We start from the raw sequence: 20,987 nt of genomic DNA on the forward strand, positions 1-20,987 counted from the left end.
ACTCTGTAAAACGTGCAGAAAATGTTCTTGGACGCAATTCGCGATGGCTCGGTCGGGCTGCGGCTTCGTTGATGCGTGTTTCCGGCTCGCGACGTTGACGTTGGTGGTGATAGATGAGGCGCATCGTCTTGTTTACATGAGGGATCATTTACCCAGTCAGATTCAGCGCTAAGCCTATCTAGGGCTGCTAGCTGCCGCCCCACCTCTGTGCCGACCCAGAGGAGGTAGGTACCCAATTCCTCTTCACCGACCGCCACCTTTTTAATTGACGGCAGAACCTCTATAGATGGATGTCTCCATAGATGTTCACGTCAACATCCATCTCTATCTCCATGACTTAGGCATACAGAAATAGTTCAACAAGCACGTCAGTCCAGACCTAAGTCAATACATCGTCACAGCTACAAAAGCTTGGTCTTGAAAGTCAACTGGCAGCTTCGTCATCTCACAGCTGTTCTATACTTAGAGCATTGACTATGCTCTCAAGACACGCTTCGACACCAAGACAAGCTTCGACACCAAGACAACTCATGTCACATCATGAGCAGGCACCTCAGTTGAACTATCAATAATTCTTGTTATCTTTCATATCGCAGCTATCATTCATCGAACCTAGTAGCTTTTGTTACCTAGCGCTACTTGCAAAAATGCCGAGTCCAAACACCAAGTGTGGTCGTCCACCAAGACCCAATTTCCTCATAACGCCCCCCAGGCAAAGTCCGCCTGGCCAAACACCTTTTTGATGTGCTCGTTCCGTGTGCCTTGCCAGAATACTTACAGGTTAAAAGAGTTGCGAGGGCCCGAGGTCTCTTCACCAGTCACCTAGGTGCACAAGAGACCACTGGCACCCCCTTACAAGAAGATTGTGAACTCGTCTCCAACACTTTGTTCACTAACCGAGCACAAACCAGACACCGGTCCCCGTCTGGTTGTTCTCGCTCGTCAAATGTTGTACAGTCCAAAGAGGTGAAACGAAGATGTGAGCCAGCAGGCTCTCGGAACGGCAACCCCTCCAGCCCTCTGTATAATGTGTATGTTAAACCATTACCCCTGCCTGTGTGCGCGGGGTATCCACGTCCTTCCTGGTCCAGTCAAATAAGGGTCGTATCGTCGAGTCCGGCGTAGACTCCAATTGATTCGGCTCAGCTTCATGGTCCGAAATCCCCGTCGCATCTCTATGAGAAGCGACGCTGCACACCCTGGCCGGCCATCACCTGTTGGTTCGGGATGGGCGCTGCCATGCCGTACGGGTTCATTTGCTGAGGGAACGGCTCCATGTGCGCTATGTAGCTACCTGAAAGTCCCTGCTGCTGAGTGACTGGACAGTCTTTGTGGGCAAGGAGCAGCGTCTTCAGGTTGACAACTTCATCTCGAAGCTGGTTGATCTGCGCCGTCAAAGCATCATTCTCTGTGCTGAACATCTCAACCTTGGTCTGCAGATTGGCCAGCCATTGCTTTTTCCTTTGGCGACATTTGAGGGCAGCAACACTATTCCAAAGGTTAGTAATCAATCTCAAACTGCCATTAGGGGGACAGAGGTGCATACCGATTACGCTCGAGAAAGTTCTTTCGCTTCTCTTCGTCTGTCATCTTGGACTTGGAGCCACCCTCCTCGTGCTTCATGTTGGCTTCATCATCAGAGTAGTCCATGTTGCCATTCGCAGCAGCGTTATTGGTCTTGGTCTTCTTATTGGCGGGCGGCCTGGCTGGAGGCTCATCCGCCTTTCGTCGGCCATTAGTGGGAGGCGGGTTTCTCTTGCCCTTGCCTCGCGTGTTAGGTCTAGCCTGCTCGCTTTCGTCTGACGCGACGCTACCCTCGCTAACACCACGACCAGACCCGACAGAGCCACCATTGACGCTCGACATCTGTGGAGACGTGTTCATATTCTGTGGTGCGACAGGCGCGGGATGGGCGTGGACAGGAGCGCCCGAGGTGGGAGCGAATTGGTTCGCGTTCTGAGCACCGTTCCTACCGTGGGCCAGCATAAACAGACCATTCGCCGCGTCGTTATCGTGCGGGTCAAAGGGGCCCGACGCGGGTTTCGCCTCAGGCTTGACAGTGGGAGCACCGTTGGGCATATCTTGGGGTTGCGAGGTGACAGAAGGAGGTTGCTGTGGTGGAGGCGGGGGCTGGGGTTGGTTCTGTGATCGTGGTGGAGGACCGTTGGTTTGCTCACGCTTGGCAGCGGCGCTTATAGCAGTTCGATGAAAATCGAGTGTGCTGGGCGTAGCTCCGCCACTGGCGAGCTGCGCAAAAAGGGCCTGAGAGTTAGGGCTGGGGGCAGGGAACATAGAACCGCTCCCGCCAGGCGTCAGGCCAGTCCTCAGAGAGGACTCGTTGGGGGTAGGGAAGCCGCCTCGGAGGTGATGAGTATCGCCGAAATAATCACTGGCCGGGCCAGAGAGCATCGCCGGACTCAGAGGTCCAGTCCGCAACGATCCTCCTCCCCAATTAAACGGTGTTGCGTTGCTTCCGGGCAGGAGAGAGGATGGTGACGTCAATGCAGCGACAGAGGGGAGTTTGGTTCCACCTGGAGTCTCAGGAGCGCCCCCGAAGGACTGCTCGAATGGATTGGGCTCCAGACTGAGGGATCCGCCGACTTGGGCAGCGAAGTAGTCGGGAGTGTTGTTGCTTTGTTGTTGACCGGGTCGAGGAGGAGGCGCAAGTGGTTTGGCTGGTTCGGCATTGGACGCAGCCTCTGCTTTCACGGGAGGATCGATTGCCTTCGCGTCGGTCGAGGGATCTACTGCGACGGCAAGAGTGAGCAAGGGGTACAGACAACTACCAAGGGGAACGATGGTGTCGACAATGACTAGGGAGGAGGGAGGAGGGAGCGAGGCAATGACGGAGGTGGACGGAGGTGGACGAAGGTGAAGATGGTGAGGGAGGTCGGGGAGCGATGACGATGATACGTCATTCGAGTAGTTGGCAGTGAGGTAAAAGCATGGAATGCCACTGCTCTGACTGCTGCGAATGCGACACAAAGGACAAGTAATAATGGGTGCGAGATGTCCAAGGACTTACCTGGTCGCGGGGGAGAGTTGTTGGATTGCTTTGGGGACTTCGACTCGCCTCCAGCAGAGGCATCAGTTGTTGAAGTCCCCATGACGATGATGTATTATATCTGGGGCAGGCGGCAAGGTTGATCGAACTTGACGAGTGGGGTGGGTGGTAGGAGAAGAGGATGGAGGAAGACGAAAAAGTCAAATGAGGTCAGAGGCGACGGTAGGTAGAAAAGCAGCGCGACAGCCGGTCTACGACCGCAAAGATACTATAGGGCAAGGTAGTCCAGGAGCTGGACTGGGGAAGAGTTGCAGTTGTCGTGGACAGTCAAAAGCGCACGTACAGCGCACCGCATAAGCCTCTTGGAGCTTCTCGATTGTTTAAGCCGGCTGGGACGAGTTGTTGAGTCCAGGGCGGCGCTTGCTAGAAAGGCAAATATCTGGTCGAAGATGGATATATGCGTACTCGACACTCAGCGTCAAAGTCGTCCAAGGAGGAGATACGGGAGTGTGCAATGCGTAGATAGGTAGGCGAGGCGAGGCGCGCGCGCACGTCTGGGCGTGCAACGGGTGGAAAAGAATATTAGGGACGGGCAAAAAAGAGTAGATACGGGAAAATAGATGTTCAACTGCGACAGCGTTTCTGCAGTGGAGTTGCGGCTCGTGCCTGGCGAGGAGCGTCCCGTCTCGAACGAAGAACGACAAAGCGGGCGGCGTTGTTTGCGGGATTGCGTCGATGGACGAGGATTGTGAAAGGATCAGGTTGGGAAAAGACGTCAGAGATGACGTTTGTGGGCAGCGAGGAAAAGAAGGCGCAGAAAAAGAAGGCGGCGGCGCTGGGCTCCTAGAAAGGCCTGCTTGGGGGTGGGCGCGGCCGGACCTGGGGGGGCGAAAAAAAATGGAAGAGCCTGAGAGGGCGACGCGCTAGGGCGGCTGACAAAACCCACTGGCCACTGGATGGAGTGTACTGTGCGTACTGTACTGCAGGTTGAGTCGTCCGATTCTTTCCCCTCTGCGAATGTCGGGGGAGCCAATCAGAGTCGGCCGTTGCAAGGAGGGGAGCCCGGACGTGGACAGAAGTGCCAGAGGAAATAGGGACGATCGCCATGTCCTGAAAACACCCCACGCATCGGTGATTACTTGACGATTCTAATTATGGCATGTATCTGGCCTTGAGAGGCATTGCTCACATCGCATTTGGTTTATATCCGTCTTCTGAATTAATTGTCCCCAGCAATGGTGCCGCATTTGATACTGGCTCAAACAAAGCAAGCACCTTGCTATCTACAAGTCGGAATACCTAGCAAATGCACGATATTGGTACTGTGCGGGTACACGAGCCACTAGTACTTTGCTTGCTCCACACCCCAATTCAAGCAATTGCAGAGCCAGTGTCCAGCAGGATGCAAGAGAAAAGTGGATCTCGACAGCCGGAGCAACACCGTCATTCCCACCCCCCTCGGCCCAATTGGCCTGGCGCACGTCGCGATGACGCAGGAGTCCAAGGAAGGCCATGCCTTGTCAAAATCATGGATGATTGTTCACGGCAGCCAGCAATCATCACCACCACCATCAGCGACAACGACAGCAGCAAGGACCGTCTTCAGGGAACTATTGTTTCAAGGCCTTTCAGAGCGAGCTCGAGCGCGGTTGACTGCATCGAAACCCTTCGTGTTCCGCGTTCCAATTTGCAGCAATTTTCTAAAAGCTCGTGACCTCGTCTCCAATCCTTCCTTCCGTCCCTTGCTTGTCCGTCCGTGGTTTCGGCTCAGGAAGGCGAGATGGATCAAATGTCACGTTTCCTCTCTCCACACAAACTCACATCACCACATCTCGTTCTGTCCTCTTTGTCTGCCTCAACCACTTAACGATTCTTAATAATCGGGCGACCCTTCAATGCCTCCTTTCCTTTCACGGTCCTTGCCGGCATCCACCGAGTTGAGGCGCTGTCGAAAGATCGACGTTGCTGCAACACCCCCCTGAACTCTACCACACACACACTCACGCACGCCCGCACAAACAAACAACCTCACGCATTCATTCACAACCCAGCAGATTTAGAAGCTCTTGATTGCTGCAAGCCCCTTTCTCCGACACGACCTCTTGACCGACTTGTCAACCCCATGTCTCCTCTTCCGGTCCGGGGCACCGCCGAGATGCGGTACAGTAGACAGGAGTCCAGCACTTGCACCAAGTAAAATGACTACTTTGCTAGTGGCCAGCTTGACAGCAAAACTTCGAATCCTTCCCCGTCTCCTTCTCTGCGGTGCTCGGTCTTGACTGGTCCAAGTCTTTGCAGGTTACAAATCGAGGCGGCGCGCTAACTCATCCCCCCTGGACCATATCGGATCCTCGTCAGCGTCACCCCAATCTGGCCATTTCCCGCCCGGGTCACGGACAAAGATCGCGTGTACGCGCGCGTTTGAGAGGGAGTCGAGTCGCCTCGCCTCACAACGGCGACAAACGCCAGATCCGTTTAGCAACCTCTACAAGAAGAAGGGGATCAGAGCGTGAGCAACAACTAATCTCGGATGGTGTCCCATCTCACCCTGAAGATTTCGGGGAGATTTCACAGATGGCTCCGGAACTGGTGGGAGGGGGGACTCGATCCCACCCAGCCAAAGAGAGGCCAGAAACGAAACGAAACGCGAGGACTTGCAAATGTCGTTGAGCACACACAGTGTCTCGTTTGAGGCCAGGACGCGCTTGGGTCCAGCACTGTGCTGATACCTGCAGGCGTTCAAGCGCAATATGACTGGCCCATGACGTCAGCTCAGAAACACGGACGTGCTGGAGACGGACGAGACGGACGAGACAGACGAGACATCTCTCTCTCCCTGTCTTTCCATCCGTCTGTCTCCTCTCTCCTCGTTCATTGTCACAAGCTTTTGGCTGTCTGAGGAATGTCCCACCCGTTACGGTCCAGTTTTGTCCAGCGTCCATCCCAGAACCAGGTTGGCTGGCTCGGCCGGCTTGCATCTCCGTTCAAGCCGTGCCCCTTGGCTCGCATTTCTAAGCGTCCACTTCCAAGCTTTTCTTTCCCCCAAGCGTTCCGTCCGCAGCCGCGACATGAACTAACTAACTGATGGCGTGAACACGAGCTCTCAGGGGGCCAAGGCATGGGGAGATGGTGCTACACGCCTCAGTTACGGTTTTTCGAGGCTCAACAAACACACAGACATTGTCCCGCATTGGCAATCTAGAGGCTCATAGTTCTGTCCTGTCCATGCCCCACACGAACGTGAGAGAAGACCCGCCTCCCTTGGGCTATGACGCATGGTTCTATCGCCAAAAATCATGGCGACATGTCTCATCAAGCCTCGAATCTCGCGTTTGGCGATGGCAGCTGACACGGCCGAGGGGAATAAGGCGTGTGTAGTCCATGTGCGAGCGTCGTCGAGCATTGCTTGAAAGCTGTGTGTCCATTTAATACGCCTTTAAACCTAGAGCAGAGCCGCCTCAAGTCTCTCTGAACTCTAATTGAAACCATGACGTGATGTCAACTCGGCCGAGCTACGGATGGCGTTTCACGTTCAACTGCATATCAACACAAGTTGTTGACACTTACAACATTCAACATTGGACTGGACGTCTACTGTACGCTTGGTGGCCGGGAAAAAGAGCCCGGATTCAGAAGATGGAGCTGGCTCCTCGGCGCTTGTGTCCAAGGAATCGTGCCCGCACTGAGAGCTTGTATCACAGTCGGATCGGATATTGGAGGATGATCGAGATCCCGACGGCACATGATCGAGATTCGATGTGCGACTCCGTCTCGGATGGGACACTTGGTCAAGTTGTTTCCGGCTGATGCCAAGTTTTGAACGGTCCCTTCCCTTGTGTGTCTGAAGTGCTTGGTGGTATTGCACGTCCCCATGTAGTAATCCTGCTGTGTTTCTGACGTATCGCTTTTCCATGAATAGCATTCAACGGCTAAACAGGATCAGGGCGTCCATCTTCCCCTCTCTCTCCTGGGAGGCTTTGGTACCTGTTGCAGATCCGGCCGAGACCCGCGACCGTGGGGCTGGTCGCGAGGGTTGGTGTTGCACATTTGCAATACGACCACCCTAGACCATGGCAGTGAAAGACCAGATGTCTCCGAATGCTCTGCATCGTGTCAGTTGACGAGACTTCTGCGCGAGGTAGCATGGTGTACTATTGCGTTAGGAGCTACACGTCTGGGAAAGGTATCTATGAGTCAATGAGCAAGTTTGACTGTATGTTGGGTGCTTGTTTGCTTGTAAGTGAGGGGATTCCCAACCAAGTTGAAAAGCCACGGTGGCCGACAAAGGGGAACAACACGCAAATAGATGATTCATAAACTCGCTGCCAACACAATACATATACTCTAATTCACCCAAAAAGCTAGGATATCAATCACAAAAAGGCCCGCGGCTTAACAACCATGTCGATCATCAGAACTCAAGTTTACGTCCCAACAGCAAGAAGGCAGCAATTCTCCATCCCCGCTCGCAAACCCCTCCTCACAGCCTAGCCTCCTTGACCCTCTCTACCCTAAACCTATGCCTCGGTGCATGAACTCTCACCAACCCCTCAACACCTCGGGTCTCGTACACGACCTCGTCGGCGTCAATACCCGTGAGCGTCCCCTCGTCACGGCCCGAAGACCCCGTGTCAGTCGGCCAGACCATCACCGCCACGCCCGTTCGCAGGCCCTGCGCGAGAACGACCGCGTCACCAGCCTCAACATCCTTCTCGGGCTCGCAGAACGACCCGGCCCGAATTTCGCTGGCTGCCTCCTCGCCGGAGAAAGTCACGGGGGCGCCCACTCGCTTCTTGGCCGCCGACACGGCGCCTTGGAACCGTCGGATCCAGGCATATACACGAGGGTACACCGAGGGGGAGAACCTGTCCTCAGGCAGAGCGCCTGGGAGGCCTGTTATCCAGTGGAACGGCCAGATGGCCTCAATGTCGGCCAGGCTCGGCTTCTCGGTCCCCAAGATCCAGTCGCGTCCGTCGGCGAGGAGAGTCGTCTCCAGGAAGCCGATGGTGCGGGCCACCTCGACGAGCGCCTCTGGCTTCTTCGCATCCATGCCGCTACCGTTGAGTTCGGAGCCGAGAAAGTCGCCCCTGTCGCGGTAGTACGCCGGGTCTTTGAGGAGAGGTAGGTCTTGCGGGAGGAGTTGTAGAGCTGTGGCTAGGATGCCCGTGTCGTTGGTGAAGCTTGACAGTAGACGCTCAACAGCGACTTGGTCAGGGCTCGTGGCGCCGAGGCGAGGCAGCTCAGGGAACATGGCCTCGAGCTTGCGCATTTGTAGCCGCGTGTCAAGATAGACATCGCGACCAATGGCGAGAACTGGGATACGACGGTATGAGATGCCCAGGCGGGAGACGTCCGGTCGGGGCATCAAGGGAGGTTGAATCTATCTCACTATTAGTACCAAGAAGTATTGCCAAGGTAAGTGATATAAGCTCAAGCTCCAACTTACACATTGGCTGTACGGTATGCCACGTAGGGCCAAATACCATATCAGCCGTCTGGCATATGGTGAGTAGGAGTAGTGGTAGACAATGACACGAGGGTTGGCCATTGTGATTGATGCCACCTTGTCAAGATCAGCCAAACAAAGATATTGGTGCTTCAGCAGCCTTAACTAAAATGTTCAGACTCAAAATTAGATGATCTAGACTCATGATCCGGCTCTGAATCCTATCAAGCCTCGGACCCTCGGTTGATGATGCGGGGTGCGGGTCGTCGGGACGATCATGTTCATGTTCATGGCGGCCAAGGACCAATCGCGTGTTACTGTTGACTACATTAGTTCACTCTGCACTAGACTACAATCTATAGCCCTGTCACGACAACTATCAGTCCTCATTGAATTGAGATTTGATTGCACCCAGTTACTATTTTGGCCACCTACTTTTTAACTCCCATCGTCAATGTTGGATGAAATTGTCCTATTACATACACATCCCCAGGTGCCCTTTCGGTGTAGAGTGCAACTCCCAAAACGCGTGAGATCGGATCGTGACCGAACTTTTGTTGTTCCCGAGGGACCGGATTTACCAGACTGAAGCGTCGGCAGTCGAGGCAGCTGGAGCAACTGTCCAGCCATCATCGGTCATCTTTTGATCACCGCTTGTCTGGCCGCCAGCGCTAGCCCAACCAGCGTCGTTGTCGGCATCACCGAAGTTGCCTCCATCCATCTCGTCAGCGGGAGGTTCCTTGCAACGGACCTTTGTGTGGCCCATCTGCTGGCAGTTTGAGCACTGGACCTTGCTCCCTAGAACTCAGTTAGAACCGCTGGTAGAAGCTGTCCTATCAAGGCACTCACAGTCCTTGGGCTCGGGACACTCTCTGCTGTAGTGGCCCGCCTTGTCGCAGTTGCGGCAAGTGACGCTGGACATGTCACGAGGCTTGTCGCACTCCTTGGCCATATGGCCCTCCTCACCACAGTTGCGGCACGCGCGACCACCACCCTGGGGACAATCCTTGGCAAAGTGACCGACTACAAGGATTAGTTCATGTCGACAAGAGCATAGCTGGTTTACGCACGTTCATTGCACTTGCGGCACTCGACATTGGCCGGGTTAGGTGGCTCCTCGCAATCAGAAGCCTTGTGACCAGATTGGCTAAATGCATGTCAGTCATTGGAGTAGGTTGAACGTCCGGACCTGCAACTAACCCGCAGTTCTTGCACGCAAACTTGTCAACGCGAGGCTCAGGGCCTGTCGAAGATGTTAGTAAAACGACAGTTGACGAGATTCCAATACTCACAGTCACGAACACGATGACCCTCTCCACCGCAGTTGTAGCAGGAAATCTTGGGAGCATCAGTGCGTTCCGCCTTCTCCTGGGTACAGTACTTGGAGATATGACCAAGCTCCTTGCAGTTGCTGCACAGGGGGATGCCCTTGTCGACGACCTCTCCAGCGTCGTCAAGGCGGGAAAGGAGTTCGTCCCGGTCCTTGGGCCAACCCTCAACCTCACGAGGACGATCCGCCTTCTCAGTGAAGCGGTAGGAAACGGTATACTTCTTGCCAATGTTTCCCTGGAGGTCCATGTTGGCGAAGACCTGAAGAAGGGGCTTCTCGGAAGCAATCAGCCAGAGACCGATGTCTTTCTCAATGAGAGCGGTCTGGACATCATGGTAAGTGGCCTCTCCGTTAGTCGCTTTGATGTACTCCTGGACGCCCTCCTTGGCGTCGTCAACATCTCTATCAGCAACGGCCTGCTTGATCTTGTTCAAGGCCTCCTCGAGAGAGACATCAGCAATGTGGTCGCGGTTGATCTTGCGAGCGTTCTCGCAGTTCTTGCGCATGTGGCCTGTACAGATGTGAGCGAAGTCCACGCCCCGGAACATTGTGAAAACAAACCTTCTTCACCACAGTTCTCGCAGACCATGGGAGGCTTGTCAGGGCAATCCTTCACCATGTGACCAGGCTGCTTGCAGTAGCGGCAGGCCATCTCCTGAGGGCTGGGGCACTCAGCACGACGGTGACTGGAAGTGTTAGTATGTGAGAAACAAGAGACTTAGTTCTTGAAATGTTATACCCAGTTTCGCCGCAGCCGAAACACTTGTCATTGTCGTTGGCATGGCCATTCTCGGCACCGTCGCCGTTCTCAAAGCCGCCGTTGTCGAAACCGCCGTCATTGCCAAAGTTGTTGCTACGAGGGTTAGACGAGGCGAATGAGTCTTCTTTCACCCCCCCGAGAAGAAACTCACGTGTCCTGCTTTCCAGTGTCCCACTCGCCCTGGCCTCCAGTGTTCCACTGGGACGACCCCCCCTGACCGGTTTGACCCCAGTCAGCCATGATTAAAGACAGTGTCGGAAACGAAGGTGTGTCGCTGTAAGCATTTGTTAGTATGAGATGGGCGTAGAACAAGCCTGGAAGTAAAAAAAGAAAGATTTGAGGAAGTTGGGCTGCGCAACCGTCCCGATCTCGCGTGCAAGGAGATGAAATAAGATACTCGCGGGGAAAAAAGAAGAAGAAGAAGAAAGAGGAGGAGGAGGAGGAGGAGGAGGAGGAGGAGGAGGGCTTGAGATATGCTCTTTGAATGCTACTCTGTCAAGCCTAGAACTTGGTATACCTGTGATGGAGAGATCGAGACGATGAGAACCGCAGGCGGGATCGCGAGCTCGCGAAGAGCGGGATAAGAGAACCGCGATATGCCCGCGCGAGCCCGGCATGGGGGAATATGAGAAGAAGGAGAATATGAAGCAATCATACCTTGCGTATCGATGTGTACCGGCGTCGTTGGCGAGCTCGTGTTGAGATCGTGGCAAAGATTGGAGGTGTCTTTGCGTGAAGAAGGAGAAGGAAAGATCCTCTGTTTTATCTCAAAGATGCCTTAAACACAAGGTGTGATGCCTTATGCTCAACGCGGAGAGATGAAGTTGAGGAAGGTGCGTTAGGTTCACAACTAAGATGTACGTTCGCGATCGAAGAAGAGAGAAGGAAGGCACGCGACCGGAGCAGCTGCCTCAAGCGAATATGTTTTTTCAAAACAAACAGGCGTGTGTTTTTCTACGAGAAGATTCTATAGATGCAAGACGCAGTGACCGTCCCGGTAGCGGGCAGTTGCGATCACTGCTCATCCTAAGGTAGTGAAGCCTTAGGATGATACTAGTCTAAGGGAAGGGAACTCTGCGATAAAACGAGTGAGCAAACAGCTACGGACATAAAAAAACCAAACACTAGAGAAGATAGCTCTAGAAATAAAAGAAGTATATAATAAATAAGAAATAAAAGAAATATAAATAAAATATAAAAAAACTAAGGGTAAGTAGTTTGCGGTCCGTCCCGCTGCTAGAGAGCAAGTACGAGTAGTTTATTAGACGCGAAGAGACACTGCTAAACCGCGTGGGTCAAGACAGTCAAGTTCTAGAACAAAAGGGCAAGCAGTCTCGCCACCGGTAGCAAAGGTCAGCTTCAGTAATAGCTCTCACGTTAACCCAACAGTGCTTGCTCAGCGGCGAGCCTCACAAGCACAAGCGATTGCTAAGCACGTGTTGAAAGAACCCGGTATGCTCGACCCCGGAAATCCCTCCTCCCCCCCACAACAGCTGCAGCATGTGTCCAGCACGGAAAATTAGGGTGATCGGTGCCACGGAACATGAATCCGCTCACGAGATCACAAGATCGGCAACCTATCCCCTTGGGCCAGAAAGTGCCGGGGAAGACAAATCGTCGTCGTCGGGATTGGTCCGACATCGCTCTACTAGCCCGGAACACTCACCCCCCATCTTTTCCGATTACCAAGGATGATATGTCAGCGTAATCACAAGTGGTGGCATAGGACAGAGCACGGTCGGGAGTTGAGAGTTCGCAAGAGCCGGGTCATACGGTTTAGCAGGCGATTTCTACATAAGCGAGAATTGCGAGTTCCTGCATCTCCGGGGAGAGGTGAACTGAAAGGGGGTTTGAGAGGTGAGGTGAAGGTCTGGGATTAAGGTTGTTTCGCAGCCACACAGTGCATCCCGCATATTCTTGAGGACGCAATTGAGGAATTGGGTCTAGTCAGCAACCCGTCATGATTATCTCTGGCTCCGTCCGTAGTACAACTCCGTCCAAGCACGGCTGCAGGGTCGATTTGTGGCTGGCTCCGCACCTCCGCAGTCGGAACAAGGGGCCCTTATCGATATCATGGGCTTCCGTTCGTTGTCCGTGGAAAAGCAGAAGTGAACCCCGCAACTCTTGATATCGATGTAGTACCGTCCATCTGGGGACGCATCCGCACTGTATCACCCGCTTCTGCCAGGGCAAAGTGCACAGTCCATCTACGGCGGGCCACACGCGGCTACCGCTTCGATTGACTAATCCGGTTCACACCAACGCCCTGGGCTAAAAGTCGTCAGGGCTTGTACCGACTCCAATACAAATCCAACACCCTGTCCCCTTCCCTTCTCTTCCTCCTCGTTGTCTTCATCTTGTCCTCATCAGCTCTTCCAGTCTCTCTCTTTTGCAATGGCGCCCGCAACCCTCATGATCGATCCGAGCGACGATTTCGTCATGCCCGTCTCGAAGTCTGTCTCGCCACCCAAGCGGACGCTGCTCCTGGCGCCTCCCACTCTTGCCTCCCACTCTTCCGCCCTCTCGTCTGTCCTTGCCGACTATGACCGCTCCGTTACCGATCTTCAGATGCTTGACCGTCTCTCTGCGGGACTGGTCAAGCTGCCGTCCTCCACCTACGACCTCGTCCTGATCCTCGCCGACGCCTCGTCCATGCTGGGCGAGTCCCTGGCTCTGATGAACCGCACCATTCTTGGCCCTGTCGCGGAAGCCCTCAAGCCCAACGGTCGCCTGCAGTCGCAGGATGGAAACAGCTTGGAAGAGTCCACCCTGTCTAAGGAAGCGGTGCTGGCCGGCCTGGTGGCTTCGCGGGGAGGTTTCGAGAAGCCCGACTACGGCGACAACGAGGGAGCCGTCACCTTGAAGTTTGGCCTTAAGAAGAAGAACCAGCCTGCCCCTCTTGCGGATGGTTCCGTTCCCCTCAATCTGAAGAAGAAGAAGCCTGTCGAGGTCAAGCCCGTGGTCCCCGCCGGTGTCGGCTTCATCGATCTTAGCGACGACCTTGACGACGATGACCTCATCGACGAGGATACCCTCATGACAGAGGAAGATCTTTTGCGCCCCATCAATATTCGTATGTCAATTCCTTCTCAGTATACATGCCACATCTTACTGACCTTCCATCAGCTGCAGAGTGTCAGCCCAAGGCCGGCAAACGCCGTCGCGCCTGCAAGGACTGCAGCTGCGGCCTGGCCGAACGTCTTGCCAAGGAGGACGCTGAGAAGCGCGCCGAAGCCGACAAGAAGCTCGAGAGCGTCAAGTTGGCCACCGACGACCTTGCCGAGATCGACTTTACCGTCCAGGGCAAGGTTGGCTCCTGCGGCAACTGCTCGCTTGGCGATGCTTTCCGATGCGACGGGTGCCCTTACATCGGCCTGCCGCCCTTCAAGCCCGGCGAGGAGGTCCGGCTGCTCAACAACGATGTGCAATTGTAAACTTCAGACTCTTTTCATGAACTACCACGACGGCGCGGCACTGCAGGCGTATTGACAGATTTGATCACGGCACGGATTGGATTCTCTTGGGAACCTGGGATAGGACAAACAAAGGCTGCATCACAAAAGCAGCCAGGAGGCAAAGGCTGGTTTTCTACGGAGCGCTCTAGATTTTAGAAATGGCGTTCACGGCGTAGCTCGGCCCATCTAGATGATTACAACAAAAATATGATTTGATTTCTACTTCAACTACCTCCCTTCCTATACAAAAAACGCCTTACTCCTATACCGACCTCTCAGTATGCAAAAGACCACGACGCCAGCTAAATGAATGTTGGACCATGTTCTTGCCCAAACCCAGTATGCTTTCCGTTTTATGAACTAGGCTCAGCATACTTAGTCACAAACTTCTCCCGAGTGTCTTCACGGTTTGCGGGAAACCTGGCGCTGGTAGCAGTGGCCGGCGTTGACCCGTGCAGATCGTCCAGCTCGCTCTCGTCGAAAGCGGCAGACTCCAGATCACCTGGCTGTGACTTGGCCCGGAAGCCATTTGAATGACTGGTGTTGTCGTGGTTGGCAAGCGCGTGGTACGCGGCTCCCTTGCGACGCTCGCGCCAGACGAAATAGCCCCATGCGATGGCAGCGATGATAACAATGACAAGAACAATCTCGCCAGACTTCTGGTAAGCTGCCCACTTGGCCTCGTCCAACTGCTTCTGATGGTCCTGGGCGGCAGACTGAGTCTTGTTGGAGGCGCCACCCACGGTGGTCTCGGGACCCTTCTCGCCGTCAATGCGGCTATCGGTCGGATCGCCTCCGATGTTGCTAATGTCGACACCCATGAAGCGATCCAGCATGTCCCGGCTACGGCGGGGAAGGTCGAAGGGGACCATGTGAGACGAGTTGTAGATCAGAACGTAGGTCAAGTTTCGAGCCTCCTGCCAGAAACCAGCAGTCTCGCCCTCGAAAGTCCAGTCCCGACGAGGAGCCCAGTTTCCAGGGGTCACCTCGAAACCCTTGCCACCGTTCCATTCCAACTTGCTGATAAGTTCCTCAGTACCAAGATGGTTGCAGATAAAGTCTTCGGCTCCAGAGAAAAGGAGGACTGGTACCTCCTTAAGAATATCTGGCAGGAGTTCAACCGCAGGCTTCGACTTCCTGGCAGTAAAAGCACCGCCCACAGCTCCGTTGCACTCTGTCCACCCGGTAGACTTCATCGCGGAGACATGCAGAGCGTCGACGACGTCCTTTCTTCCGAGATAAGGAGTCAGGTACTCCAGATCCGGGGGCCAGTTCATGCCACAGCTGGGGTAGGTGTCCTTGAGGCGTACATCGTACATGTTGATACAGTTATTACCATCCCGGGTCAGCTCGAGGATGTTCTTCAAAATCTCCTCGCATTCGCCGTAGTCGACGCGACCAGGGCTGGAGGCAATGACTCGTTCGCAGCCTCGCAGGGCAGATTGCAGCTTCTTGTCGTTATCGGAGCCCTTCTCGATGATCCCCTTTTCGTGGGCAAATGAGATATAGGCGGGATACTGGTCCACGGGGGAGATCCAGCCATTTCCAATCAACAATCCCTGAAGGTTCCAGGCCTTGCTGGGATTCTTCTTGTTGCGGGCGAGGATGGCTTTGGCGATATAGGGGATGTGCTGTCCAGCATAGGACTCGCCAGCGATGTAAATCTGCGACGTCTTAGCAAGTCATCATTTCCCTAGGGCCAATAGATACTCACATCATCGCGATCATACTGGGGGAAGAGGGCGAACCACTTCTCGAGGAATTGGATAAACTGATCGGCCATCTCGTCGAGTTCTTTCACGTAGGCATTCGTGTCGACCAAACTAAATCCAGTGCCCACAGGGTTATCGACGAACAGGAGGTTGGCAAACTCGCCCCAGGAGCCATTGTTGTAGTAAAGGTTCTCCTTGTCCTTGAGCCGATAGGGGCCAATCTCCATCATGGCGCCATCTTCGGAGCTGCATCCTGGTCCGCCGTTGATCCAGATGACGGTTCGTTGCTTGTCGGCGATGTGCTGGTTCTCAAAGTGCCAGAAGAACAGATTTCCGTGGCTCTCGGGGGTAACTTCGATATGACTGCGACGAGGATGAACGCGTCAGCGGGAGCGGACGAGGCGGAGACACGTGCCAACTTACCCAGCATGCATCTTGATATTAGGGCCATCCGCAGGGAGCCCAGGCAGGTCGCGAACATAATAATCTGCCGCTGAATTGGGTGTTGCGTCTGCCGCGCCCAGGATTGGCCCGAGGGAGAGGGAAAGGAGTGCGACCCATCGCCTCGGGGAGGGTATCGATAGGAAGGCCATGATGAAGTTGCGGACGGGAGACGCCGCGGGAGGTGTTAAGGAGCGCAGAATCAAGGAGCGAGAGCGTTTGCGTCTTGTACGAGAAAAGAAAAGAAATAGAAGAGAATAAGAAGAGAGATGAAAGACCGATGCCAGCCAAGAGTTGGTCGACGAACTGGCCTGGCACAGTTGAAACGATGGGATCTTGAAAGGGTTAAAGGGAGAGGTGGCAGGTCGAGACCCCGGATTACAGATTACCTCCTGCCTCGCCTGACGACAGCTACGAAACTACCTTCGACGGGACCTACGGGGCCATTGAGCCCCGAATGTGCTGCAACCAGGCAAGCTTCCGCTTTAGTGGCGGCTGAGGACGAGGCTTGGGGCTCGGCTTTGTGGCTTGGCGCCAATTCTGGCACCGATTCTTCCGGGAAAGGAGACGTCCAGGGGCTCTTGTAGTGGGGATATCTCCACTAACAATTGCCTCCAATTTGTGCCTTCGTATGCACGAGGAGTTGTTGTTGACCACGAGACTACGATTTGCGATATAGGGATGTCTTACTACTGCAAGTGTTGAGCACATTTGCTCTCTACTGCCAAGATACTCAATAGACTGGGTGGCGCCCTGTTGTGACCGATAATTAGTGCTCAATAGCAGCCTCGTTTGTCTGTAGGGGGTATTGGAGATGGATCCACGGATAGATGCGCATGGATCTTTACTTTACAAGCGTAATGTGCGTATTTCGCATCGAGAAGAATAACTATGAATATACGTGTTTTACTCGTATTGTTTCCTGTTTATCATGCATCTTCTCTGCTGGCTGAATCTGTTTGCGGAGTCACATCACTTACACACTTCTCGTGGCACCCAAGCCCAGTGCCTCCACTGGCGATCTCTCACTGGATTGCCTCTAGCTAGCAATTTTTCCAAAACCCTGTCTTGGCCAACCAAGCGCACCACCAAAATCTCTTTTACAGAGTCATATCAATAAAACAGCCAGGTCAAGATAGGCTTTCAGCTCATCTCGGGCGTTTCTAGACCATCCACTATCACGGCGTGCACAAGCGAGTAACCCCTGCCCACTACTACCCCTCAGCGCAGACAAAGAAAACCATGGCCACCACAGGCAAGACCTTTATTGTCGAGCATCTCGACCCAGAGCTCGGTCCCTGGTCAGAGCTCGAGTACCTGGCCATTGCCAAAGAGACGCAGGATACCCACGGCTCCTTCATCCTGTCCAGTCTGCCTCCCACCTTCAAGGTCCCTGCCGACCTGGCCAGCAACCCCGCCTTCACGGCCGAGCAGCGAGGTGTTGAGGAGCTCTACGCCGCCAACAAGTCTCGCGTCTGTCTGCTTGATCCTGCCGCTGCCAAGGACCTCTCTCCTGAGGATGGTGATACCTTTGACGCATTCTTGTTTGGAGGCATCTTGGGTACGTTTATCTCCAATTCTGTTGAGAACTGTTGAAGAGTTACTGACTTCTGCTATCCAGGCGATGACCCTCCCCGAGGTGTGTAGCAATGACAACAATACTGCCCAGTGGTGGCGCATTACCTAACATAGACTCGCAGACCGAACATCCGAGCTCAGGAAGAAGGGCTTCGAGGGTCGCAGGCTGGGACCCAAGCAGATGACAACAGATACAGCAGTGCGAGTGACTCGCATCGTCGTGCAAGACAGGGGTTCGTCACCGCCATGGGTGCATGGTGTTATGCTTGGAAGCTCACAGTGACCATTTAGTGCCCGTGGACAAGATTCCCTACCTCGACTTTCCGGAGCTCAAGTTCAATGAGCATGAGAGCACCGAGATGCCCTTCCGCTATGTTAAGGGTGAGGATGGCAAGCCCATCATGCCCAAGGTCAGTGGTCGCCCGTTCCATGCAAGTCAAGCGCTAACACGGCATTTTAGGGTATGGTTGAGTTGATCCAGAAGGATGCCGACAAGGCTGTGGATGATCTATTCTAATATGCTGAATGATTATATCATCCCTTGAAGCCACATCGTCCCAACTCTATGTGGATAATCAGGCCCAAGTTGAGTCTCAGCTCCGCGGCAGCAGCACATATCTCTCACTGTGGTAGAGATGCTTGTTTTTGCCTCCTGCCTTACTCGTATACGCACCCAGTCCTCACATGGCGGTGGGCGATATTGAGTCTTGGAGGACACGCATGATAGGAATATCTGGTTGGGCATACACAGCTCCAGCTAACAGGAGATTGCGTGGCACCATTGTCCCATTGGTCTACTGAAAAGTTTGAAACTTGATAGTTAATCGTACTGGCTATGGCTTCAAGTCACTACGTCTCGAGTTAAACCAGCATGTATCACAGCAATGTCACAGCATTTCAAGAAACGAGAGTCCACACATATATGTAGCAAAGTATTCCGGTCAACAGACCAAGCCCTTCAATATTCCCAGCATCCTCAACGAACAACCCCAACCTTTCAACATTACTGAGCTCTGGCAATTAAAAGACTTCGAGATGTGCACAACTACCTTCATCAAGTACCACTGCAACATATGCGACTACCTCGTCCGCTACGACCAAAAGGAGGAGAAGTGCGAGCATGTCATGAACAATCAACCAGAAATTTGTCAAAAGAAGATATTATCTCGGAAGGAATCTATTGATATACGGTCATGTAAAAAGTGCGAGCAGCGGATCCTTGATGCAATGAAAAAGACAAGGGACACGGCCGTTTAGGACATGGTTAGACGCTGGTGAGATTTACTGATGGAGAGAGCAAAACATACTGAATGGTTCCAAAAGTAAAAATTTCAACGCTTTCTGATGCTATCTATGCCATAACCTGTCTATCTCGAATGAATGCAAACCAACAAGCAGTCCTAAGATCGAGGTGATTGCCTGGCATCCATCTCGTCGTTGATAGAGCTACCCTGGAGCACAACGCAATCCTTTCAGTGTGGGTGCAATTGACAGTATTCACAACGAATTGTTTTCAACAAACTCGTGTAATGATAAAACGGACGCCCATGATTTTCTCTAGGCGGCATTGATGTGATATGAAGCTCTTGTCACTTAAACGAGGACAATGTCTTCTTGGGCGGATGATGCAAATAAGCAGATGTTGCACCAATCGCGACTGTGATCCATTCTTTCACTGGGACCATCGAGACTGTTGACAGGGATGCATATAAGAAATCAACGCTCAACACCAAAGACTGTTACAGGAAGAGACACACTGTATCTCCACCCCATGGGGAGATACATGCTATAATGTTTCACCTTCTCACGAGGTCGAGGTCATTGCTCGGCCGAAAATCATTCCCATGGCGGCAATGCTACTCCCATGTAGCGGCAAGGTCATCTGAGCCTCTACGGATTCTCTTCTGCGGTTCCGACGACTTTAGCTGCGCATCTTTAAAGGCCGTATATGAGGAGCATAGTCGGAACAAGGATCTGATTGAGTCCTTGGATGTCATGGTTCTGCCCCCAAAGCGCATGGGCAGAAGCTTCAAAACACTCAGAGAAGGTGAATCAACAACCTCTCATGTGACTTATAAATACTGACACTCTTCTAGTCCCCTGCAAAACACTAGCGGAGGAGTTGGGATTGAAGATTCACCAGCGTGAGACATTCACAAAATGGGAGGTGAGTTGCCCAGAGTCCTAACCAGCTTGCTACTTCAAGAGGCTGAAAGAAGCTCTGTAGCTACCCGAGGCTACAAACCTCGTTGTCGCTGTTTCCTTTGGCTTGTTCGTCCCCCCTCGGATATTGAGATCGGCCAAGTATGGGGGCCTCAATGTGCATCCTTCTCTACTCCCAGAGTGAGTCAATAGCAATCTCGTGGATGCAGGCGTAATGATTGACGACAATGCAGCCTCCGAGGACCTGCACCAATCCACCATGCCATATTAAGAGGTTATCGCAACACCGGAGTTTCTCTCCAGACACTCGACGACAAAGCCTTCGACCACGGCACCGTGCTAGCCCAGACTCCTCGCCCAGGCATCCCAATACCCCCCGACTGCGCCGTCCAGGAGCTCACGAGCCTCCTCGCACCCATCGGAGCGCAGATGCTCGTGCAAGGTCTACGGGACAGCGTGCACATACCGCCTCATCAGAGAGTAGACTGGAAGGCTGAGGATCTCGGAGACAGGAAGCTCGTTCACGCGCCAAAAGTCACAAAGGCTGATGGGCAGATTAACTGGGGTGACTGGACGGCCGACGAGTTTGTACGGAGGGTGCGAGTCCTCGGGTCGATCTGGACGCACGCCGTCAACAAGAAAGGCCAAACCAAGCGGCTAATCTTCCAGGATGCCGAGGTCGCATCTCTGATGGATCTCGCCGTCTACGGCTCGCGAATGTCTCTCCATCTGAATCTAGAGCCGGGGCTGGAGGGGCCCAAGTATGAAGCTCTTGTAACGGACCAGCGTGACGGGAGCGCCATCATCCATATCCCCAGCGGCGAGTTGATCTGGGTCAGGAAGATTAAAGAGGAGGGAAAGCCGGAGCGAGACGCGACGATTGTGCTCAAGTCTTTTCAATAGTCGGCATTGTGTCGCCGGGATTGACCATGAGCCTGCATATCAGCCGTGGTTCTACAGATGATGCAGGAATAGCCCATGTACATGTACTATTAGCATCAAGCCTAGACAATGCATTATATCACAGGGTGATGCCAGCTGAGGCTGAGTTGATGGTGAAGTTTGGCCATGGCATTGGTTTGACATGCTCTTCAATAT

At 53.6% G+C, this 20,987-nt stretch overlaps 7 protein-coding genes across 7 annotated transcripts; 3 read left to right on the top strand and 4 right to left on the bottom strand.

The window, feature by feature from the left end:
* Positions 1-1,175: 1,175 nt before the first annotated feature.
* Positions 1,176-3,107, bottom strand: LRP88_02794 (Aft1 HRA domain-containing protein; the record flags this gene model as incomplete). The annotated part of the gene is made up of 3 exons (XM_083239433.1): positions 1,176-1,488; positions 1,547-2,747; positions 3,026-3,107. 3 exons carry the CDS (start codon positions 3,105-3,107, stop codon positions 1,176-1,178), a joined length of 1,596 nt encoding a protein of 531 aa, XP_083104563.1.
* Positions 3,108-7,484: 4,377 nt separating this feature from the next.
* LRP88_02795 (glutathione S-transferase family protein) lies at positions 7,485-8,552 on the bottom strand (the record flags this gene model as incomplete). The annotated part of the gene is made up of 2 exons (XM_083239434.1): positions 7,485-8,384; positions 8,451-8,552. 2 exons carry the CDS (start codon positions 8,550-8,552, stop codon positions 7,485-7,487), a joined length of 1,002 nt encoding a protein of 333 aa, XP_083104564.1.
* Positions 8,553-9,027: 475 nt separating this feature from the next.
* On the bottom strand, positions 9,028-10,780 carry LRP88_02796 (uncharacterized protein; the record flags this gene model as incomplete). Its single annotated transcript, XM_083239435.1, has 8 exons — positions 9,028-9,248; positions 9,300-9,473; positions 9,521-9,597; positions 9,651-9,693; positions 9,743-10,291; positions 10,342-10,466; positions 10,520-10,633; positions 10,692-10,780. 8 exons carry the CDS (start codon positions 10,778-10,780, stop codon positions 9,028-9,030), a joined length of 1,392 nt encoding a protein of 463 aa, XP_083104565.1.
* Positions 10,781-12,979: 2,199 nt separating this feature from the next.
* LRP88_02797 (electron carrier DRE2) lies at positions 12,980-13,974 on the top strand (the record flags this gene model as incomplete). Its single annotated transcript, XM_083239436.1, has 2 exons — positions 12,980-13,613; positions 13,667-13,974. The coding sequence occupies 2 exons, from the start codon at positions 12,980-12,982 to the stop codon at positions 13,972-13,974; spliced, it is 942 nt and encodes a 313-aa protein (XP_083104566.1).
* Positions 13,975-14,348: 374 nt separating this feature from the next.
* Positions 14,349-16,300, bottom strand: LRP88_02798 (serine-type carboxypeptidase kexA; the record flags this gene model as incomplete). Its single annotated transcript, XM_083239437.1, has 3 exons — positions 14,349-15,659; positions 15,710-16,070; positions 16,131-16,300. 3 exons carry the CDS (start codon positions 16,298-16,300, stop codon positions 14,349-14,351), a joined length of 1,842 nt encoding a protein of 613 aa, XP_083104567.1.
* Positions 16,301-17,390: 1,090 nt separating this feature from the next.
* Positions 17,391-18,243, top strand: LRP88_02799 (protein-arginine N-methyltransferase SFM1; the record flags this gene model as incomplete). The annotated part of the gene is made up of 5 exons (XM_083239438.1): positions 17,391-17,709; positions 17,770-17,787; positions 17,849-17,959; positions 18,018-18,136; positions 18,187-18,243. The coding sequence occupies 5 exons, from the start codon at positions 17,391-17,393 to the stop codon at positions 18,241-18,243; spliced, it is 624 nt and encodes a 207-aa protein (XP_083104568.1).
* A 1,478-nt stretch (positions 18,244-19,721) lies between these two features.
* LRP88_02800 (methionyl-tRNA formyltransferase) lies at positions 19,722-20,792 on the top strand (the record flags this gene model as incomplete). Its single annotated transcript, XM_083239439.1, has 4 exons — positions 19,722-19,773; positions 19,823-19,893; positions 19,954-20,069; positions 20,123-20,792. 4 exons carry the CDS (start codon positions 19,722-19,724, stop codon positions 20,790-20,792), a joined length of 909 nt encoding a protein of 302 aa, XP_083104569.1.
* Between the last annotated feature and the right edge of the window lie 195 nt (positions 20,793-20,987).

Source organism: Fusarium phalaenopsidis (genome assembly GCF_050370095.1).
Source record: "Fusarium phalaenopsidis strain FUZ10S chromosome Unknown contig_32286, whole genome shotgun sequence".
Classification (NCBI taxonomy): Eukaryota; Fungi; Ascomycota; class Sordariomycetes; order Hypocreales; family Nectriaceae; genus Fusarium; species Fusarium phalaenopsidis.